At 37.9% G+C, this 17,867-nt stretch overlaps 1 protein-coding gene across 1 annotated transcript; it reads right to left on the bottom strand.

The window, feature by feature from the left end:
* Positions 1-10,891: 10,891 nt before the first annotated feature.
* On the bottom strand, positions 10,892-16,972 carry LOC136678762 (polymeric immunoglobulin receptor-like; the record flags this gene model as incomplete). Its single annotated transcript, XM_066656894.1, has 11 exons — positions 10,892-11,404; positions 11,531-11,590; positions 11,949-12,011; positions 12,302-12,355; positions 14,969-15,021; positions 15,105-15,229; positions 15,390-15,482; positions 15,963-16,008; positions 16,082-16,144; positions 16,279-16,569; positions 16,672-16,972. Coding segments are annotated over 10 exons (1,146 nt in total), but the record flags the coding sequence as incomplete, so codon positions are not given.
* Positions 16,973-17,867: the final 895 nt, after the last annotated feature.

The following is a 17,867-nucleotide window of genomic DNA, read 5'->3' as shown; positions in this document are numbered from 1 at the left end:
ACACACATATTACATATTTACATTGATGTATGTAACATACATGTGGGTATACTACAGTGGTTAAAACACCCGCTAAGTTACACTGATCACTATGATAAGGGGTTCTTATTTTAACCTTTGAAATCACACAAAAGGACATTATATTGAAGGGAATACTTTGTTTTGTTTGTTTGCCATTGATTTCATCTGGCTGTTTGTTGAGAAATACAGCTGTGTACACCTGGAATCAACACAGACAGAAAAGAAACAATGAGCAGAAGCCTGAAAAGTGTTTAAGTGTTTAACAAACAAACAAAAAACAAACAAACAAAACAAAACATAATATAATGTGGTGTATTCTGCCTCACTTCTTATTTGGGCAAAATATTGCCGTACAGCATTTCATCACCTCCAGCATCTGGTGAGAGCTGTAAAATGAGACGGATTTAGAAGTAAAAGAGGATATAAGCTTTTTCAGCAGCTAAAGTCATGGTCAGACTAAGGAACCTCCATCAAAGTAACTCTTACTGGGCTCAGATACATGACGACATCTCACCTACTTCAGATTAAAATAGAGTGAGTGTGATTTATAACAACAGCTTTATAAACGTTCACTTACAGGTTCATTTGTGGCCTCAGTGGCTACATTGCCGTAGATCACATCAGTTCCCAGAGTCACTTTGGACAAAGGCTGTGGACATAATTTACTCAGGATGAGAAAATCTAGTACTGATTCTGTAATAAAATCATGTTTATGTGTTTGTCGATATAAAAAAAAATACTTACCTTCTTTTTCTTAGACACAGCAGTGCACATATCTGCATCTTCACCTGTAGTGCTCTGTTTCATACAGACAGACACACGTATATATACACACACAGCACCAATGACAAAATCCACAATGATACACAATACTAATTACTGCACTATGTGTTTGAACACTAGAACTCAAACAACATAAAGCCACCCATCATTCACAGCACTTACTGTGTAAATTGCTGAGTTACTGCTCCTCTCTGTGGTCTCTGTTTGATTTGCTTCTGAGAAATGGAATGAGTGGATCACATTACAAAGGTAGGTGTAAAACAGTGTACATTTGGTTAAAAAGCCTGAGCCTATAAAGAAAATGTCAGACTTATATTTACTGGTATGTTTTCTTGATATGAAGCTTATGACACAGATCAGGAACAGCAGCAGTCCGAGGCCCACAGGTAGTAGAGTCCAGATAAGCTTTGAGTTTCCATTGATGCAGTGAATAATGTCACAGGACCTTTGTAAATTGTTCATTAAAGAGACCCACAATGAAGCATGTAAAATTCAATATCACACTATAATGCCTTAAAGCACTAACAGACTGACATCGGATATCCTTCATCTTATCCTGTGTATAATTACAACCACACAATAATATCATTTTCAGTGCACAACCAGTTTGTATATTATGTACAAAATAATTGCTCTTGTTGTCAGTTGAGTTATTTACATATTCAGAAGAATCTTCTGCAGAGGAAGCAGTTTCTACTGAAGAAAAAGCTGTTTTTCTGCTAGAAGCATAAGAAAAAATGTAGTATACAGAGGTGTGGAGTCAAAAGTCAAATGACACCCTTTTATTTTGTTTGATATTGCTACGTTACCTACTTATTCAGTTACCTACTTATCCAGTTTAGGGTCACTGTGGGTCCAGGGCCTACCTGGAAGCACTGGGCACAAAGGGGGAATACCTCCTGGACCGGGTGGCAGTCCTTCAGAGGGCGACACACACTCACACCTATGGACACTTTTGAGTAGTCGATCCACCTACCATTGTGTGTTTTTGAGGGAGGAAACCAGAGCACCTGAGGAAACCCACAGAGACATGGGGAGAACACACCAACTCTTCACAGACATTCACCCAAAGCAGGTCTTGAACCCACAACCTGTGATAGAAACACTGTTGCATCATCATACTGCCCAAATCAATGAACACTCTAAGCTAATATAAGATACACCCATAGATGACTCAGGCCTTCAGCAATGCACACACAGTCCACAGGGCAATTCATAATGGATCATTATGTATTATATAAGGTTAGACATGTTAAAGTGGAATTTGTTTTCTAGAACTAATAATCTAATATCGAAACCTGACCTCACTAATATTCTTGAAACTAAATGCAATCATATTTTTGTCAATGCAATCACATTAGTCTCTGACCTAAGGCTGTTAGAGCTTACACTGCCATATGAGGAGAATACTTGCATGTTGTATACATTTTATACTTCATTTCGCACTTCGCACTTGTATGTCTTAGGAAGTGTTGTTTTTCAGAACAGACAATTACCGTTGTAATACAGGGCACAGGGCAAAAGTATGCTACACTGAAGTGTGAAAGTGCAGCGAAACTTCACTACTCACTAATTTGCTGTTAATGACAGTTCATTTTTAGTCGTTGTGACACCTAGAAAAACAAATATTAGTTATTTAAATTTATAAATATGATCAATTCTAACACAAGATTGTGATCATACCTGATGGGGTCTCACTGATACTGGTTTTCTCAATTAAGGACATTGTAGTTACTGTTGAAAATGAGAAATGCCATCATTCAAGGTCAAATGTGTGCCATAAGAGATCTGCAGATGTACATCCATTGCTGTCTGGTTCCGGGCAGTGTTTCTGATAGATGTGATCTTACTTGTAGGTCTTTCAGTGACAGTGAGGTGAACAGTAACTCCCACTTCTCCTGCACTGAACCAGTACCAGCCAGCATCACTCTTCTTCAGTCCACTCATCTCCACACTGACCGCTCCTCTCCCATCATCACTGATCTGCACTGCTGAATTCTGGGATGTTAAGCAGCTCCAGTCTCTAAATCTGCACCACTGTTTCTGTTTATTCTTATAATCAGTTCTGTAGAGACACTGGACACTGACACTGCCCCCTTCCAGACCACTCACTCTGCTGTTGTTCACAGACACAGCAGGATCTGAATAAAGAGGCAGAGAATGAGTGCTGTAAACACGTCCTCCATCAAACAAGCTTAAAGTTACAGTGAACAGGTTCTACTTCACACAGAGAGACTTCTTACCTGCACTGACCGTCAGGTACAAATGATCACCGTCACTGAACCACCTTTGATGTCCACAGCGCACCAATAATATCCAGAGTCAGAGACTTGGAGACTGTTGAGTTCAGTAAACATAGTAAACAGTAAACATATTCTGGGTCGGATAATCAGTGACTGATGTTCTTCCACTTGTGTTTGTAGGGGCTACTATTCCACAGGAGCTCCAGTAATACCCCTTACACCAGTATTTAGGGTTTGATTTGTATTGTTCATCATAAAAACATGGAATGGTGAGAGATCCTCCTCTTTTTACAACTAAATTTTTCAGTATCTTCACACTCTCAGACTCTACAGAGAAGAAGTCAAATGGTACAACAGTGTTACTCCGACTCAGGAACTGCTTCAGAACTATATCAGAGGAATAAACTGGTCATAACTGAGCAAACACATTTCACCCTCGTCCTAAATGTTATTATTCAGTATCCACTCTGCACCCTGGAGCAGGTGAGTTAATCAAAGTGTATTTAAAGCAGTGAGAGAGTGAAGAACACACCTCCAGTGCACAGGAATGATGCAGCATTGATCTTACCTGAGATGTAGAGGAAGAACACAGAGAGAATTAAAGAACTCATGAGGGAGTAGAAGTGCATCTTTCTGTAAGAGGCTCCAGAGACAAATACTCTTCCTGCCTCTGAGTGAAGTACATTTGACTCGTGTCTTTCCTGTTATTGACCCTCTCCTGCTCTGAATAGATTGGTTAAAAATACCTAAGTGTTAGTTGCCTCTAATAATTAGATTTAGTTCATGAGATTTTCTGTCTTTTGGAAGAATATTATTTATCAATAGTTTTGACTTATTTAACTAAGATAGGGCTCATAAACATGATTCACAGATCACCACCAATGTCAAGAGCAAAACTAAGACTTTGGCTATGTCTATTACTTTGTTTTCTGCAACTGTTGGAGTTGGAGTACTGTAGATTTGCAGATACAGCCGCACTCAGTGTTATCCAGTTTACAAACTGTCCACACAAAATCTTTTATGTCCTTGTTTTTTAATGTTCGTGTGAATTTAAATATATGAGCTGCCCTTTACACGGTGGTGAAGCAGGAAGTGTCGCAGTCACACAGCACCAGGGACCTGGAGGTTGTGGGTTCATGTCCCACTCCTGATGACTGTCTTTGAGGAGTTTGGTGTGTTCTCCTCGTGTTCGTGTGGATTTCCTCTGGGTGCTCCGGTTTCCTCTCAAAGTCCAAAAACAAGTTGGTAGTCGGATTGGTGACTCAAAAGTGTCTGTGGGTGTGAGTGAATATGTGAGTGTGTGTCACCCTTTGAAAGGCTGCCACCTCCTCCAGGGTGTGTTCCTGCCTTGCACCCAGTGATTCCGGGTAGGCTCCGGCCACACTGTGACCCTGAACTGGATTAGTGGTTACAGACAATGAATAAATGAAGGATGAGCTGCCCTTTATGTTGTGTGCAAATTGCTTGATGAATGAACCAATAAAAATGCTTCATGAGTCAAGTGTAATGTACGAGTGTATGACATGAGCTAAGTAAACTTCTACAAGTTTTGAGCATTACTTCTTTCCCAACAGTGATGACTATGGCTTTATGTTTCAGGGGCAAGTGAAAGAAAGAGGTAATGTGCCTTAAGTGTGATTTTGAGAAGGATGAGATATTCTGTTGAGCTTGTATGAGATTGTCACAGGCGGGCACCTCAAGCTCACTGTTTACTAAAAGGGACTCTTTCAGGAAATGCAGGCCACACCTTTCACTGGAGTGCTTTTAGTGCTGTGACATTCAGTGATCTATATATAACAACATGATAAATAATTATGATACTATACCCTGTAAAAGCATCATGACTCATTCTGATACTTACGCATGTTGATCATCATAAACACAACATATACATGGCCATATAGATCCAGCCTTCCATACCACAGGGTCAGGTTGAATGACTCATGGTTCCATTCATAGTTCCTCAAAATAAATAAATAAATAAATAAATGAATAAATAAATAAATAAAATAAGCTAAGCACCCAAATTACCAACACACCACAGACAAGAACCGACAAGTATGTGCAATTTAGACCATATCATCAGTGTATTGCCTCCTGCTGGCCTGAGTGTGAACTGCCGTAGTTGTTAATTCATTATTTAAACCAGTGAAATGTATTGACCGACGGCACGGTGGCGAAACCACTCAGTGTCACTGTTACACAGCTTCAGGGTCGAGCCCCGCTCCGGGTGACGGTCTGTGAGGAGTTTGGTGGGTTCCTTTGTCCGATGTTCTGCCACGGTCCAGAAACACGTTTGTACGTGGATTGGTTACTCAATAAGTGCCCAGGCGTGAGTGAATGTGAGAGCGCCCCCTCCAGAGTATATTCCCGCCTTGCACCTGTAGTGATTCCAGGTAGTTTCCCGACCCACCGGATAAGCGGTTACAGACAATAAATTAATGAATAACGTATTGACATTTGAACAAAATATTTGTATTATTCAAAGCTCCCTAAATAGCATTTTATTCACTTTAAATAGTTTTTGCTGTTTCAGATTATTTAAATATATTCACAATATCCTTAAAATGTTCAGAATAATCAAAATATTCCAGTTTGTTTTGCAGAGAATTTATATATATTTTATATTATTTTTATAATTAAAATTTTTTAATCATGGATGTTTACGACACTGAACAGATTTACAGTGAATTTAAATCTTTAATATCATTAGCAGAACTGATTTATTGAATGAAGCTGATATTCCACAGCTTAGTGCTTCAATATTTACAGAGATTTGCTAAATTTACTTCCGCTTTAAATGGTGCAGCACTTTGACATTTTAATCAGTGTTTAACTTTCACCTTCTGGGTACATTCTGGGGCTGAGGTGGCTTTTTATAGGAGACTGAATCCATTTTACATTCCTGTTCTCTATTTTAATATATCTTTCCATATATAATAATATAGCAAGTAAATTCTGTACAATTTAAAGTGGAAGAGAAACATTAAATAATAAAAGTATTTTCTTCGTGTACACTCGGTGCTGATAATGTCTATATGTGTGTGTGTTATTGCAGGCGGGCAACATAACGGCTGCATTTCTCACAGTCACACACATTTATGGATTGCTCCACACGGGGACGCTATTGTGCAGCGCATCAATGACACTGTCAATGTTTGTGTGTTTTCTTTTTCTTTAGGTGAATTCCGCAGGCTGCGTAGTTTAAAATGGGTGTCTGAAACTGGCTGTAGGTAGAACTCGAAACTCGCAGATAGATGGACTGGTTGTGGAAAAGCATCCATGTGAGTGTGTGAGTGAGTGTGTGGTGCACTGTGATGAACTGGCGCTATGTCCAGAGTATGTTCCTGCCTTGAGCTCAATGATTCCGTGTAATCTCTGGATCATCCCTGACCCTGAACTGGATAAGCAGTTGGAATGAATGAATGTTTGCATTTCTGAAAATATTTGTATAACAACAAAGTTTTAACCTTCTCAAAAACTGATTAATAAGATATTTTGTTAAATAAAACTAAATAAGAAGTGAATTAGTATTAATAAAGTGTAAAACTAAATTTAAACAAACCTGCTGCCAAAATTAACATTGCCATGATGATTGTGAAATGTAAACCAACCTTGTTTATTTTTAGAAACTTGTCAACAAACCAATTTGAGTTGCTGCTATGATCTTCAGCACAACACCCCACTGGCTCAATTTACCACTCACTTTGCTCCATAGTCATCATTATGAAAATATATTGTTAGCAGTTCAGGCTAATATTTAGTTAAACGATATACAGGATTTTTAGCATTAGAAAATCACCAAAATTTTACATTGATGTAGAAACCATACCTGCTAGCGTTTTAACTGGCCGCTCATATTTCACCTTGCAAAATTGAAAAGCAGCTCTAGATAAAGTGGGAGAGTCAACATACCCACTGGCTCATCTTAACCCACGCTTCCCTATTGCCCTCAAAATACAAAAGTTGGGGGGTAAATAGAGTAAGTCACTTCACCTCATTTCAAATATACAGACCCTGTGCTGACCTCTGACCCTGCTGAAAGTGTTTACTCAGACCTCCAGTACTTGTCCATGGAGCAATGGAAGATGGTAGCCTGGTCTAATGAGTCGACATTTTTACATCATGTGGGCAGCCAGGTGCGTGTGTTTTACCAAAAATAAAACCATTAATTAAACTTTGACGCTCTGTATATATATCATAGTAAATTTATGCATTTTCTAGAAAATAAAACTTCTTAATTGAGTTTAGAAACGTAACCAGTTTTCTTTGGTTAAAAGTGTTTTATTCCACAAAAGGACCACATTTAACAACTGGGGCATGTATCAAATATTTGTACTTTGTAAAATAGTAAAAACATACTGAACATTTCTAAGAAATTCTGTCAATATTGTTTTCTTTTTATAACAGAACATCTGAGTTACTGAAGGAATAAAGTGAGAGGGTTTATCACGATTTGTGTCAGGCCGTGTCCAGAAACCTAAAATGTTACTGCATTTTCCTACAGACCCTTCTCTATTCCTCAGTCCTGTGTCTGAATACTGGAGGAGATGAGAGAAGCTGCTCAAATCCCACTGAAACAGCTTCCAGTGAAGGACACATCAGTGAACACTACCCAGAAAAACAGTTACACATTTCAGAGTGACCTCACTGTGTTCAAGCCTAGAGAGGACGGAGCATTCTGTAATTGGTGTATGTTGCACTTGATAAAGAAGGTGTGTAGTTTAAGGCAGTGTGAGTGTGAGTAAGCCCTGTTAAATGACTGTGATTGGCTGTAGGGGAATTAAGGGGTTGATTTCAAGCCAATATTGTGATAAGTTTATGTTTGATGTTGGATACGTCATCAATTTACGCACTCTTTGTTCAACAGTCCATAACTGCCCATGAAGACTACAGTGCTTTCATGTGCCTCACTTCGCACGTTACCATTTAAAAGAGTTGGCGGATATTGCAGTGTTCCGTGAGGACCACAAAGACCCTGTTATCCAAAGATCCATGAGAGGAAGGTGAAGACCAACCAGAATGAACAGTTTTATTTATAGTTGTGTGACAAACATGGCGGAGAAAAGTATAAAGATGTAAATATATTTATCAGATGAGTTCTTAGTTATTTATGAGATGTGTTCTGCTTTTAATTTGAACAGAGCTACTGTAGAAAACCAGTGTAAAAATACAAACAGGTGCCTGTATATTACACGTCTGTCCCAAATGCAGCGTCTGAAGAGAAATAAATACTTCAGTTTTATAGTCTGTTACTGCCCCCTGTTGGTAATTTGTAACGGTTGCAGTTGTAATGTAATCAATTAACCGGAGTTTAAGAGAGTACCGTTTACAGATGTAGGCTAATACATTGCTAGGAGCCTTGCCCAAGAACTCACTTTAGTGTGACTCTGTATAACCTCTATATGATGATCTTTCCCCATCACGCAGGACAATGCTGTGACACTCTGGTAAATACTGTGTTTAAATGAAAACATTCATCCATGTGTTTGAGTGTAGGACCCTGCACTGATCCAGTCAGCAGCAACAAGAGCTGAAAACAGGAAGAAACTCTGAGGTGGTGCTGCAGAGGCAGGAAGAGTATTTGTGTCTGGAGCCACTTACAGAAAGATGCACTTCTACTCCCTCATGAGTTCAGGTAAGATCAATGCTGCATCATTCCTGTGTACTGGAGGTGTTCTTTGTGTTGTTCAGTTTTCACTGCTTTAAATGTGCTTTAATACTCTTTTATCACAGTCTCGTTTCAGTCTAAAAGACTCATTCTCTTCACTCTACAGTGACACTGATGTGTTTTCTGATGTGTTAATTAATAAGTTCATAATAAAAGAAGAAGTGTGAATAAACCTATAGACACCCTGTATTGTCCTCTATTGGAGGGGATTTCTCTGTACATGTTTCTGCACCAACCACACAGGCAAAAATAGTTTTTAGTTGAAGAAAACGTCTGCTTTCAGTAACACTGTCTCTGCTGGCAACAAAAAGAGTGACATCATAATGCATGCGCAGGCATTGAATAACGTGTCTGTCCTTGAAGGTTTCTGATCAGTGGCAGTGCTCACACAATAACTGCTGCTGTTCTATAAAATAAGAGACATTGTATTGATGAAAGGGACAGACTGTAATAAACTGTAATAATGTTCCTTTTACAACAAACAACTGGGCAGATGGAACTCCACCCAATATCTTTTGGAAAGTGTTGGAGTGGTGTTCGTGATCCAGAACTAATCATTCAGCATCAGTATCTTGCCTTACTAAAGCTCTTGGTGGCCAAATACAATCAAATCCAGCAGCATTGTTCCAGCCGCTAGTGTAAAGCCTTTGAAGAGCTGGAGTTGTTACTGCTGCCACTAAGAGAGACAGAATATAGCAGCATTAAAAATAGGTTTAATAGTAACATGAACTGGGTGTGTGTGTGTGTCTCTCTCTCTCTCTTTATGTGTGTGTGTGTGTGTGTGCTGATTTACATGATCATTATTATTTTATGTGAGACATGAATAACCTTTTTAACTAAACATTGTTAGAGTACAACTGTACTGTTGTGTTAATAGTTTTCTTCTCTGTAGAGTCTGAGAGTGTGAAGACACTGAGGAATGTAGCTGTAAAAAGTGGAGGATCTCTCACCATTCCATGTTTTTATGATGAACAATACAAATCAAACCCTAAATACTGGTGTAAGGGGTATTACTGGAGCTCCTGTTGAATAGTAGCCCGTACAAACGTGGAAGTGGAAGAACATCAGTCACTGATTATCCGACCCAGAATATGTTTACTGTGGAACTCTGGAGATTATTGGTGCGCTGTGGATATCAAACATGGAAACATGGCAGTAGAATTGATCTGTTGTTGTATTACGACTGAATAATAACACATTTCTTCTGTATTTCATACCTGAGCCCAATATTGATTTATTAAACGTGTTTGTTAATGCTGTCTTTCACACTGAGTCTAAAACTAACAGACAGGAACACTGCTAGAAAAACACAAAGGAACAAATAAAGAAATACCCTCACTAACCCACCATCCACCCACTCAATGTTATAAATATATTCCTTTCCTGAAACATGATAATGAGCTGATGGTGTGGATCTGGTGTGTTTCTACAGTTGAAGTGGTTGAGTCTGTGCCTCTGTAGAATGATTCTGGACACCACTGACCCTGTTAGAACTCATGTAGATTTTAGTGCTTTGAGAGAGCAGTGCTTACATCAGTGACACTGTGTCCTTGTTCAACTCTAACAGCTGTATCTTGTACCATATTTTATAACACTGTTGTGTATTCAGCAAAAAAAGGTCATTATTAATGGTGCACTGTAAAAATGACCTGCATTCACACTCAGTAGCAGTATAACTCATGTCTCATCTGGGGTGGTGTATATTAGGCATGTGACATGTTTCAGCACACGTGAAATGTGACACACGTCTTCCCTTCTAAGGTGGAATATTTGACATTTACAATTTTGTACAAAGACAAATTCAATTCACACCCTCTACAGAGAACATTTCTGCATATTTACACTTAATGCACTGTTCCATATTTATTTGCTGAGCCTCAAACCCTAAATGTGGGCTGTGAAAGAGGACATTTGTTTACCTCAATGTGTTAAACTCAACATTAGTATTTAAGACTGGAAACTCTGGTCTACTACAATAATATTAATAATATTTTTTTTATTATAAGCATGTGTTAATTAAGGAATGAGAAATGAACAAAACTAAAACATATTACGAATACAGTTGCAGCACAAAATCATGGGCCATCTGTAAAAAACTGATAAAAGACCATACAGTGATCAGAGAGAGAATATAAATTGGACTCTGAGGGTGACTCCTGAAACATCCAATGAATTAGAGCAAGGTTGTCAGTAATGCAGATATGACGTACTTACATCAGTGTATGAGAAATACATGTGGGTTTACCGTACTGTTTGGTTCCCCTACTGACCACTAACATGAGAAATATTTAAAGCTTTAAACCACGCTAAAGCCATTTTTTCAAGTGAGTATGTTTTATTGAAGTGCAAGGAAGGCATCTTCATTTTGAATGGTCTGGCCAGGTTTTGGTTTAGAAATAGGGTCCTGGGGTCATGAGTTTGAGCCACACTCCGGGTGAATGTCTGTGAGGAGCTTGGTGTGTTCACCACATGTCGGTGTGGGTGTCCTCTGTTTGCTCTGGTTTCCTCCCACAGTCAAAAATCACACATTGGTAGGTGGACTGGCTGCCCAAAATTGTCCATAGGTATATCAGTGAATGTGTGAGTGTGTGTCGCACTGTGAAGAACTGGTGCGGATGTGTTTCTGTCTTTGCGCCGAGTGATTCCGGGTAGGCTCCAGACCCAGGAATACCCTGAATGAGATAAGCTGTTACAGACAATTAATGAATAAATAGGGCTGTATACACCAGTGATCAGGCAGAACAGAAAAAAAACAGGCTGGAATGTGTTAATAAATCCATTAAATAATAAGGAATTGTGTAGTTTGACTCACCTCTTATTTGTGAAGCACAGAGCTGTAGATCACTGCATCATCTTCGGCTGCTGGAGAGAGCTGTAATTTGGGACAGTTTTAGAAATAAATGAAGGTCTCGGCTTTTTCAGCAGCTAAGATAAAGACTTAGGCTTGAGAACCTCCATCAAAACCAGGTATTTCTCATAAATATTTAGTGCCTTTACATAACTGAGGGCAGCTCTAATTCCCCTGAAAAATATTGTGGTCTCAGGATAAGTCAGGCTGGAGATGTTTCAGTAACCAAAAGCTGTTTATATGTAGGAGATTGAGAAGAATAAAATCTTAACCACATTTTTTTCTTAACAGTGCTGTACGTAACACACTACTCAATCCCTTAATGTTTCAGTGATACAGCTTTTAATTAGAATCAATTAGGCTGTGATGTATATGGTCTTACCTTCTTATTCTGGGGAATTATAGTACTGTATGTCACAGAGTCTTCAACTTCAGATGTAGAGATCTATTTCACACACACACACACACATACGCACACACACACACAGACACAGACACAAGATTTCATAATCTAATAATATATAAAAAAAAGTATAATATCAAAAATGACTAACGTCATACATTACAGTTCGCTGCACCTAAATGTATCATATTCATTTGTCTGAAAGTACATTACGTTTCAAGTCAAACAAGTCTGAGAGAAGTAATCAGTGACAGAGTGGTAAACCAAAAGAATCCCTTGTGTTCTATACATTCAGGCATTAAAGAAGATGAAGGTAAAGGATAAATGCTTACTTTCTTTTTGGGAATCACAGTGCTGTATGTTACTGAGTCTTCAGCTGTACAGGTCTATTTCAGTCACACACACACACACACACACACACAGAGAGAGAGAGAGAGAGAGAGAGAGAGAGAGAGAGAGAGAGAGAGAGAGAGAGAGAGAGACATTACACCAATGACAAAATCTGATGCCAAACACTTTAAAAAGTGGGACTAGGGTCAATTAATATTTAGTTAAAAACTAATAGTAACTTGCACTTAATAAAAAGACTTCATGTAGTTTGAAATAAAATTGAGCTAAATTAAACAAATTTGAACAAATTATTAATTGCAATTTACACAATTTTGTAGTTATAGATTTTACTCATTGGGAGGTCTTTAATTTTATTTTAAATGTGGGGACACGCAGTTCTAAGCTCCGCATTTTTTAAGGTGGATCGGTGTGTTTGAGGGGGGCGACAGATGTTTGCATGTGGATGAAGTTTAACTTGTCTGTAAGTTTTTAATTCACTGATTGAATTACCAGAGACACTCATTTGTAACTCGAGGTGTTTAGTTTGTAGCACTGTCGCTAATGCAGTTAGCCGTCTCCGGAGTTTGGAGGCATTTCCACCTTAAGAGATCTGAAACCGCAAAACCATGGAGCAGGAATAGAGTAATCCTCATTTCTGTTCGTTGTTTTCAACGTTTGAAGTTCTTTTCTCTGTCTAAAACAACACCAGACGCCTCTGCTATGTGCAGGGAGAGAGAGAGACCTAGCAGGGAACTGAGGCGGTTTATTTACAAACACTGGTGCTCCGTAAAGACCGGTTTCGAGCACAGACTGGAGAGTTAGCTGATGGTGAGGAACAACGTTTGATTAAAAAACAAAGTGTTTTTGTGATTACAATCCTGAATTACGGTTTTAAGAAGCTGATGTTGTGCTTTCTGTAGTGTGTATGTCGTTTCATGTGTCTGTTGACGGTATAATGAAGCCATGACAGGACGCTCAGTCTCCTTCAGAGTATACTTTCAAACGGTCATTGCAGCACTAGCGCACTCTCACTTCATACACAGAGCTGCGTTTGAATAGAGTTCAGCAAATTAGAGGAACACTGCACACCACGAAAAAAGTGGCAATGATTCGTCTGTTTACTAAACATTTAACATTTTACGTATTATGTTAGCATTCCATACTCAGTATATCAGAATGCATGTTTTCATAATATTGTGTAGGAACACCTAGCTACATTTGTTTTTATTTTTAATCTCTTTGGTTTTCTGCTAAGTTTTTTAAAGAAAATATCTATTTCCCAATCGCATTTTCTCTTTTCGCGCCATATACCCGAGGGTTTATGTTAAAGTAGACCATTCAGATCACTCTGAATTTTTACTGCTGATGTTATTTCTGTGTCAGAAACGGTGTTATATTCACTGTTTAATTGCACTAATTTGTGTTTCGGACATTTTGTTGTAGTCGATATGGCTCCCAGTTTACTTTTTTTCTGTGAATCTGAATCGTAAAACCAAATTTACGCGTGACTTGAGGGCACTACTATAAACGATATAATTAGTACTTATTAAAAGCAAGAAATATTCCACAGCCAATCGTTTCTATAAAATTGTATGACCTGTGTTTGCTCACTGTCTACAGTCTGGTTTAAATGATTTGACTGTACAGCAAGGTTATGTCTGTTTATATTTTATGTACATAATGTATTTCAAATACAAGTACAAGATCATATTTTGTTAACAATTATACCCAGTCAATCTTATTAGGACTCAGGACGCACCTGCAAATAGATGAATAGAAAAGACCAACACTAAAACATTACACTTGCTTATGAAGTTAAAACTAATATTCATCTATTTGCAGGTGCATGCTGAATCCTAATTAAACTGATCTGGTGTAAGATGAGTGCAGTCTCAAAACATTATTGAGATTTAAGTGCACCAACAAGTTTTGACCTTGCATCACATCCCCAAAATATATTCTGCCTGTGATCCTTGATGTAGTTGTATCAATTTTCAATTTTTGTATGATTAAATTTTGCAAGAGTTGAATAAATGTTTACCTGGTATCATTTTTATGCATATTGACCTGTTGACTCGAACATGGCACAAAAAGGACAAATTAAGTAGATTTAAAATAAAAAAATTATGGCAACAAAGTGACACGTGATATTATTGAATAGATATAAAGTTACTATAATTAGTAAATAGGAAAAAGCTTTCTCCAGAAACCTAGTACATGCTACTCAGTTTTTGGCAGATATTTAGTAAATGTAAATCAATACTTGCAAGATATTTAGTAAATATTAATTATTAAATAAATATTAAATATTAAGTTTACTCAGATAAATAGTCCTTTCCTTGTGAAATTAAGTTGTACTTACTCAATATTTTTGAGCTATATCAATTCATATTTAGGCATGTTATTACTAAATCCAACACATTTTAACTGTGCATTTTGTTAACATTGACATCATTTTCTTGCTTAAATATAGTTAATTTATTCAATGATTGTTACTTAAAAGTTGGAAAATTAGAATCTACTCATTTTTATTACGTGTCAGTTTTTTGCCATAATTTTTTTAAGTAACAATTTTTTTCACATTTTTACAGTGAAGAGGCACAATACTATCTCCTGCAAAACACCTGACCTGAAACAACATGAAGCTCTCTATCACTCCCAGCACTTACAGTGTGAACTGCAGAGTTACTGCTCCTCTCTCTGCTCTCTGTTTGACTTGCTTCTGTTAGAGAGAGAAGGAGTGAGTGCTGATGAGTGTAATAAAGTGTACATTTGATTAAAAAGCCTAAGCCAACAAATACTTACTGGAAAGTTTTCTCAATATGAAGGTTATAACACAGACCAGGAGCAGGAGCAGTCCGAGGCCTACAGCCAGGAGAATCCAGATAAGCTTTGAGTTTCCATTGCTGCAGTCAGTTAAGTCACATGGCCTGTGTAAGTTATTAATTAAGACAAGGAGACCCACCATGAAGCATATGAGTCACTACCACACAAAAATATCATATTATTAAGAGTTACATGCCAAAGAAACTGCTTTATCAGTCACTAAAGTACACAATCAATAAACATGTCTCATGATGTGATAATTACTTTTTGTCCACGCTCTTGTTGTTAGTTGAGTGGTTAATATGTTCAGCAGTTTCTGCAGAGGAGGCCATTTTTACTGAAGAAAAAGCTGTTTTTCTGCAAGAAAAAAGTGGTGTACAGTGGTGTGAATGAACAACAGGATTCAAAGGCTAACAAACAAAAACACTGCCCTGCACAAATGTTTTTTTTAATTAGGTAAAAAAAACATATGTTTAAGTGGAATTTGTTTTCTAGAACTAATAATCTAATATCAGAATCAGACCTCACTAATATTCTTGTTATTAAAAGGAAATCATGTCTTTACAGCAATGTTCTCTCTAGTGTAAAGCCTTCCTTAAACATAGTTCCTCCAGAAATTAGTCTCTGACCTAAGGCTGTTAGAGCTTACACTGCTAAATAAGGAGAACATTTGCATTTTGTATGTTTCATACTTCATTTCACACTTTGGTTGGAACTTGTACATCTTCAGAGTTGTTAATTTTAGAACAAACAGTTACAGTTCTGCAAAAAGCAAAGAACAAAAGTATACTACACTGAAGTGTGAAAGTGTAGCTGTAACAGAAGGTCACTACTTACTTATTTGCTGTTGTTGACTTTTCATTTTTAATCGAAGGTGTGACACCTAGAAAAACAAATATTGGATTTTTTTTAGTTTATTCATTATTTTTAATTCTAACATAAGATTGTGATCTCACCTGATGTGGTCTCACTGTTACTGTTTTTCTCAGTTGAGGAAAATGTAGTCACAGCTGTTGTTGCTGTTGAAAATGAGAAATGGCATCATTCAATTGCAAATTTGTGCCATGAGAGGTCTGCAGATGTAGGCAACATTTGGGCCAAATATTCATTACCCTCTTGGTATGGGCAGTGTTTCTGATAGATGTGATCTTACTTGTAGGTCTTTCAGTGACAGAGAGGTGAACAGTAACTGCCACTTCTCCTGCACTGAACCAGTACCAGCCAGCATCACTCCTCTTCAGTCCACTCATCTCCACACTGACCGCTCCTCTCCCATCATCACTGATCTGCACTGCTGAATTCTGGGATGTTAAGCAGCTCCAGTCTCTAAATCTGCACCACTGCTTCTGTTTATTCTTATAATCAGTTCTGTAGAGACACCGGACACTGACACTGCCCCCTTCCTGACCACTCACTCTGCTGTTTATCACAGACACAGCAGGATCTGAATAAAGAGGCAGAGAATGAGTGCTGTAAACACGTCCTCCATCAAACAAGCTTTAAGTTACAGTGAACAGGTTCTACTTCACACAGAGAGACTTCTTACCTGCAATGACCATCAGGTACAAATAATCACCATCATCTGGACCATCTTTGATTTCCACAGCGCACCAATAATCTCCAGAGTCAGAGATTTGGAGACTGTTGAGTTCCACAGTAAACATATTCTGGGTCGGATAATCAGTGACTGATGTTCTTCCACTTGTGTTTGTACGGGCTACTATTCCACAGGAGTACCAGTACTTCCCCTTACACCAGTATTTAGGGTTTGATTTGTATTGTTCATCATAAAAACATGGAATGGTGAGAGATCCTCCACTTTTTACAGCTACGTTCCTCAGTGTCTTCACACTCTCAGACTCTACAGAGAAGAAGTCAAATGGTACAACAGTGTTACTCCGACTCAGGAACTGCTTCAGAACTATATCAGAGGAATAAACTGGTCATAACTGAGCAAACACATTTCACCCTCATCCTAAATGTTATTATTCAGTATCCACTCTGCACCCTGGAGCAGGTGAGTTATTCAAATTGTATTTAAAGCAGTGAGAGAGTGAAGAACACACCTCCAGTGCACAGGAATGATGCAGCATTGATCTTACCTGAGATGTAGAGGAAGAACACAGAGAGAATTAAAGAACTCATGAGGGAGTAGAAGTGCATCTTTCTGTAAGAGGCTCCAGAGACAAATACTCTTCCTGCCTCTGAGTGAAGTACATTTGACTGAAGTGTTCTTCCTGTTTCTGAACCTCTCCTGCTCTGAATGGATTGATTAGAAATACCACCATTAGAAATAAAACATTTTTGATGCTTGTTGCAAAAAAATAAATAATTATATTTTGTAAAAAGAAGAAGTAGAACAAAAAGAGATAAAATCAAAAGTAGATGTAAGATAAAATATATTTTTGTAGTTGTGTCTCAATTAACTGAATAAGGCAAACATGTTCTGTTATTGAAACAAATATTATTTATAACTAAGTTAATCTAACTGAAGCATTAGATTACTTCCTAGTATGACAGTAAGATAATGCAGATAAACAAGAAAAATTCTCTCTCCAGAGAGCCATTAATTCTCAAGGGAGAATATTTGTATGTTTATATACTTGTGTGTGTACGTGCGTACATTTGTAAATTAAGCTACATTTGTAGAATTTTGATAAGTGCAGTTCCAGAGAAACTCCCAACTAACACCATGGTTTTGGAACAATATTGAAAAAGCACATGGACATATTGCTCGCCATG

This window comes from Hoplias malabaricus, chromosome Y (assembly GCF_029633855.1).
Source record: "Hoplias malabaricus isolate fHopMal1 chromosome Y, fHopMal1.hap1, whole genome shotgun sequence".
Taxonomy (NCBI): Eukaryota; Metazoa; Chordata; class Actinopteri; order Characiformes; family Erythrinidae; genus Hoplias; species Hoplias malabaricus.
This window is presented reverse-complemented; position numbering and strand designations above follow the sequence as displayed.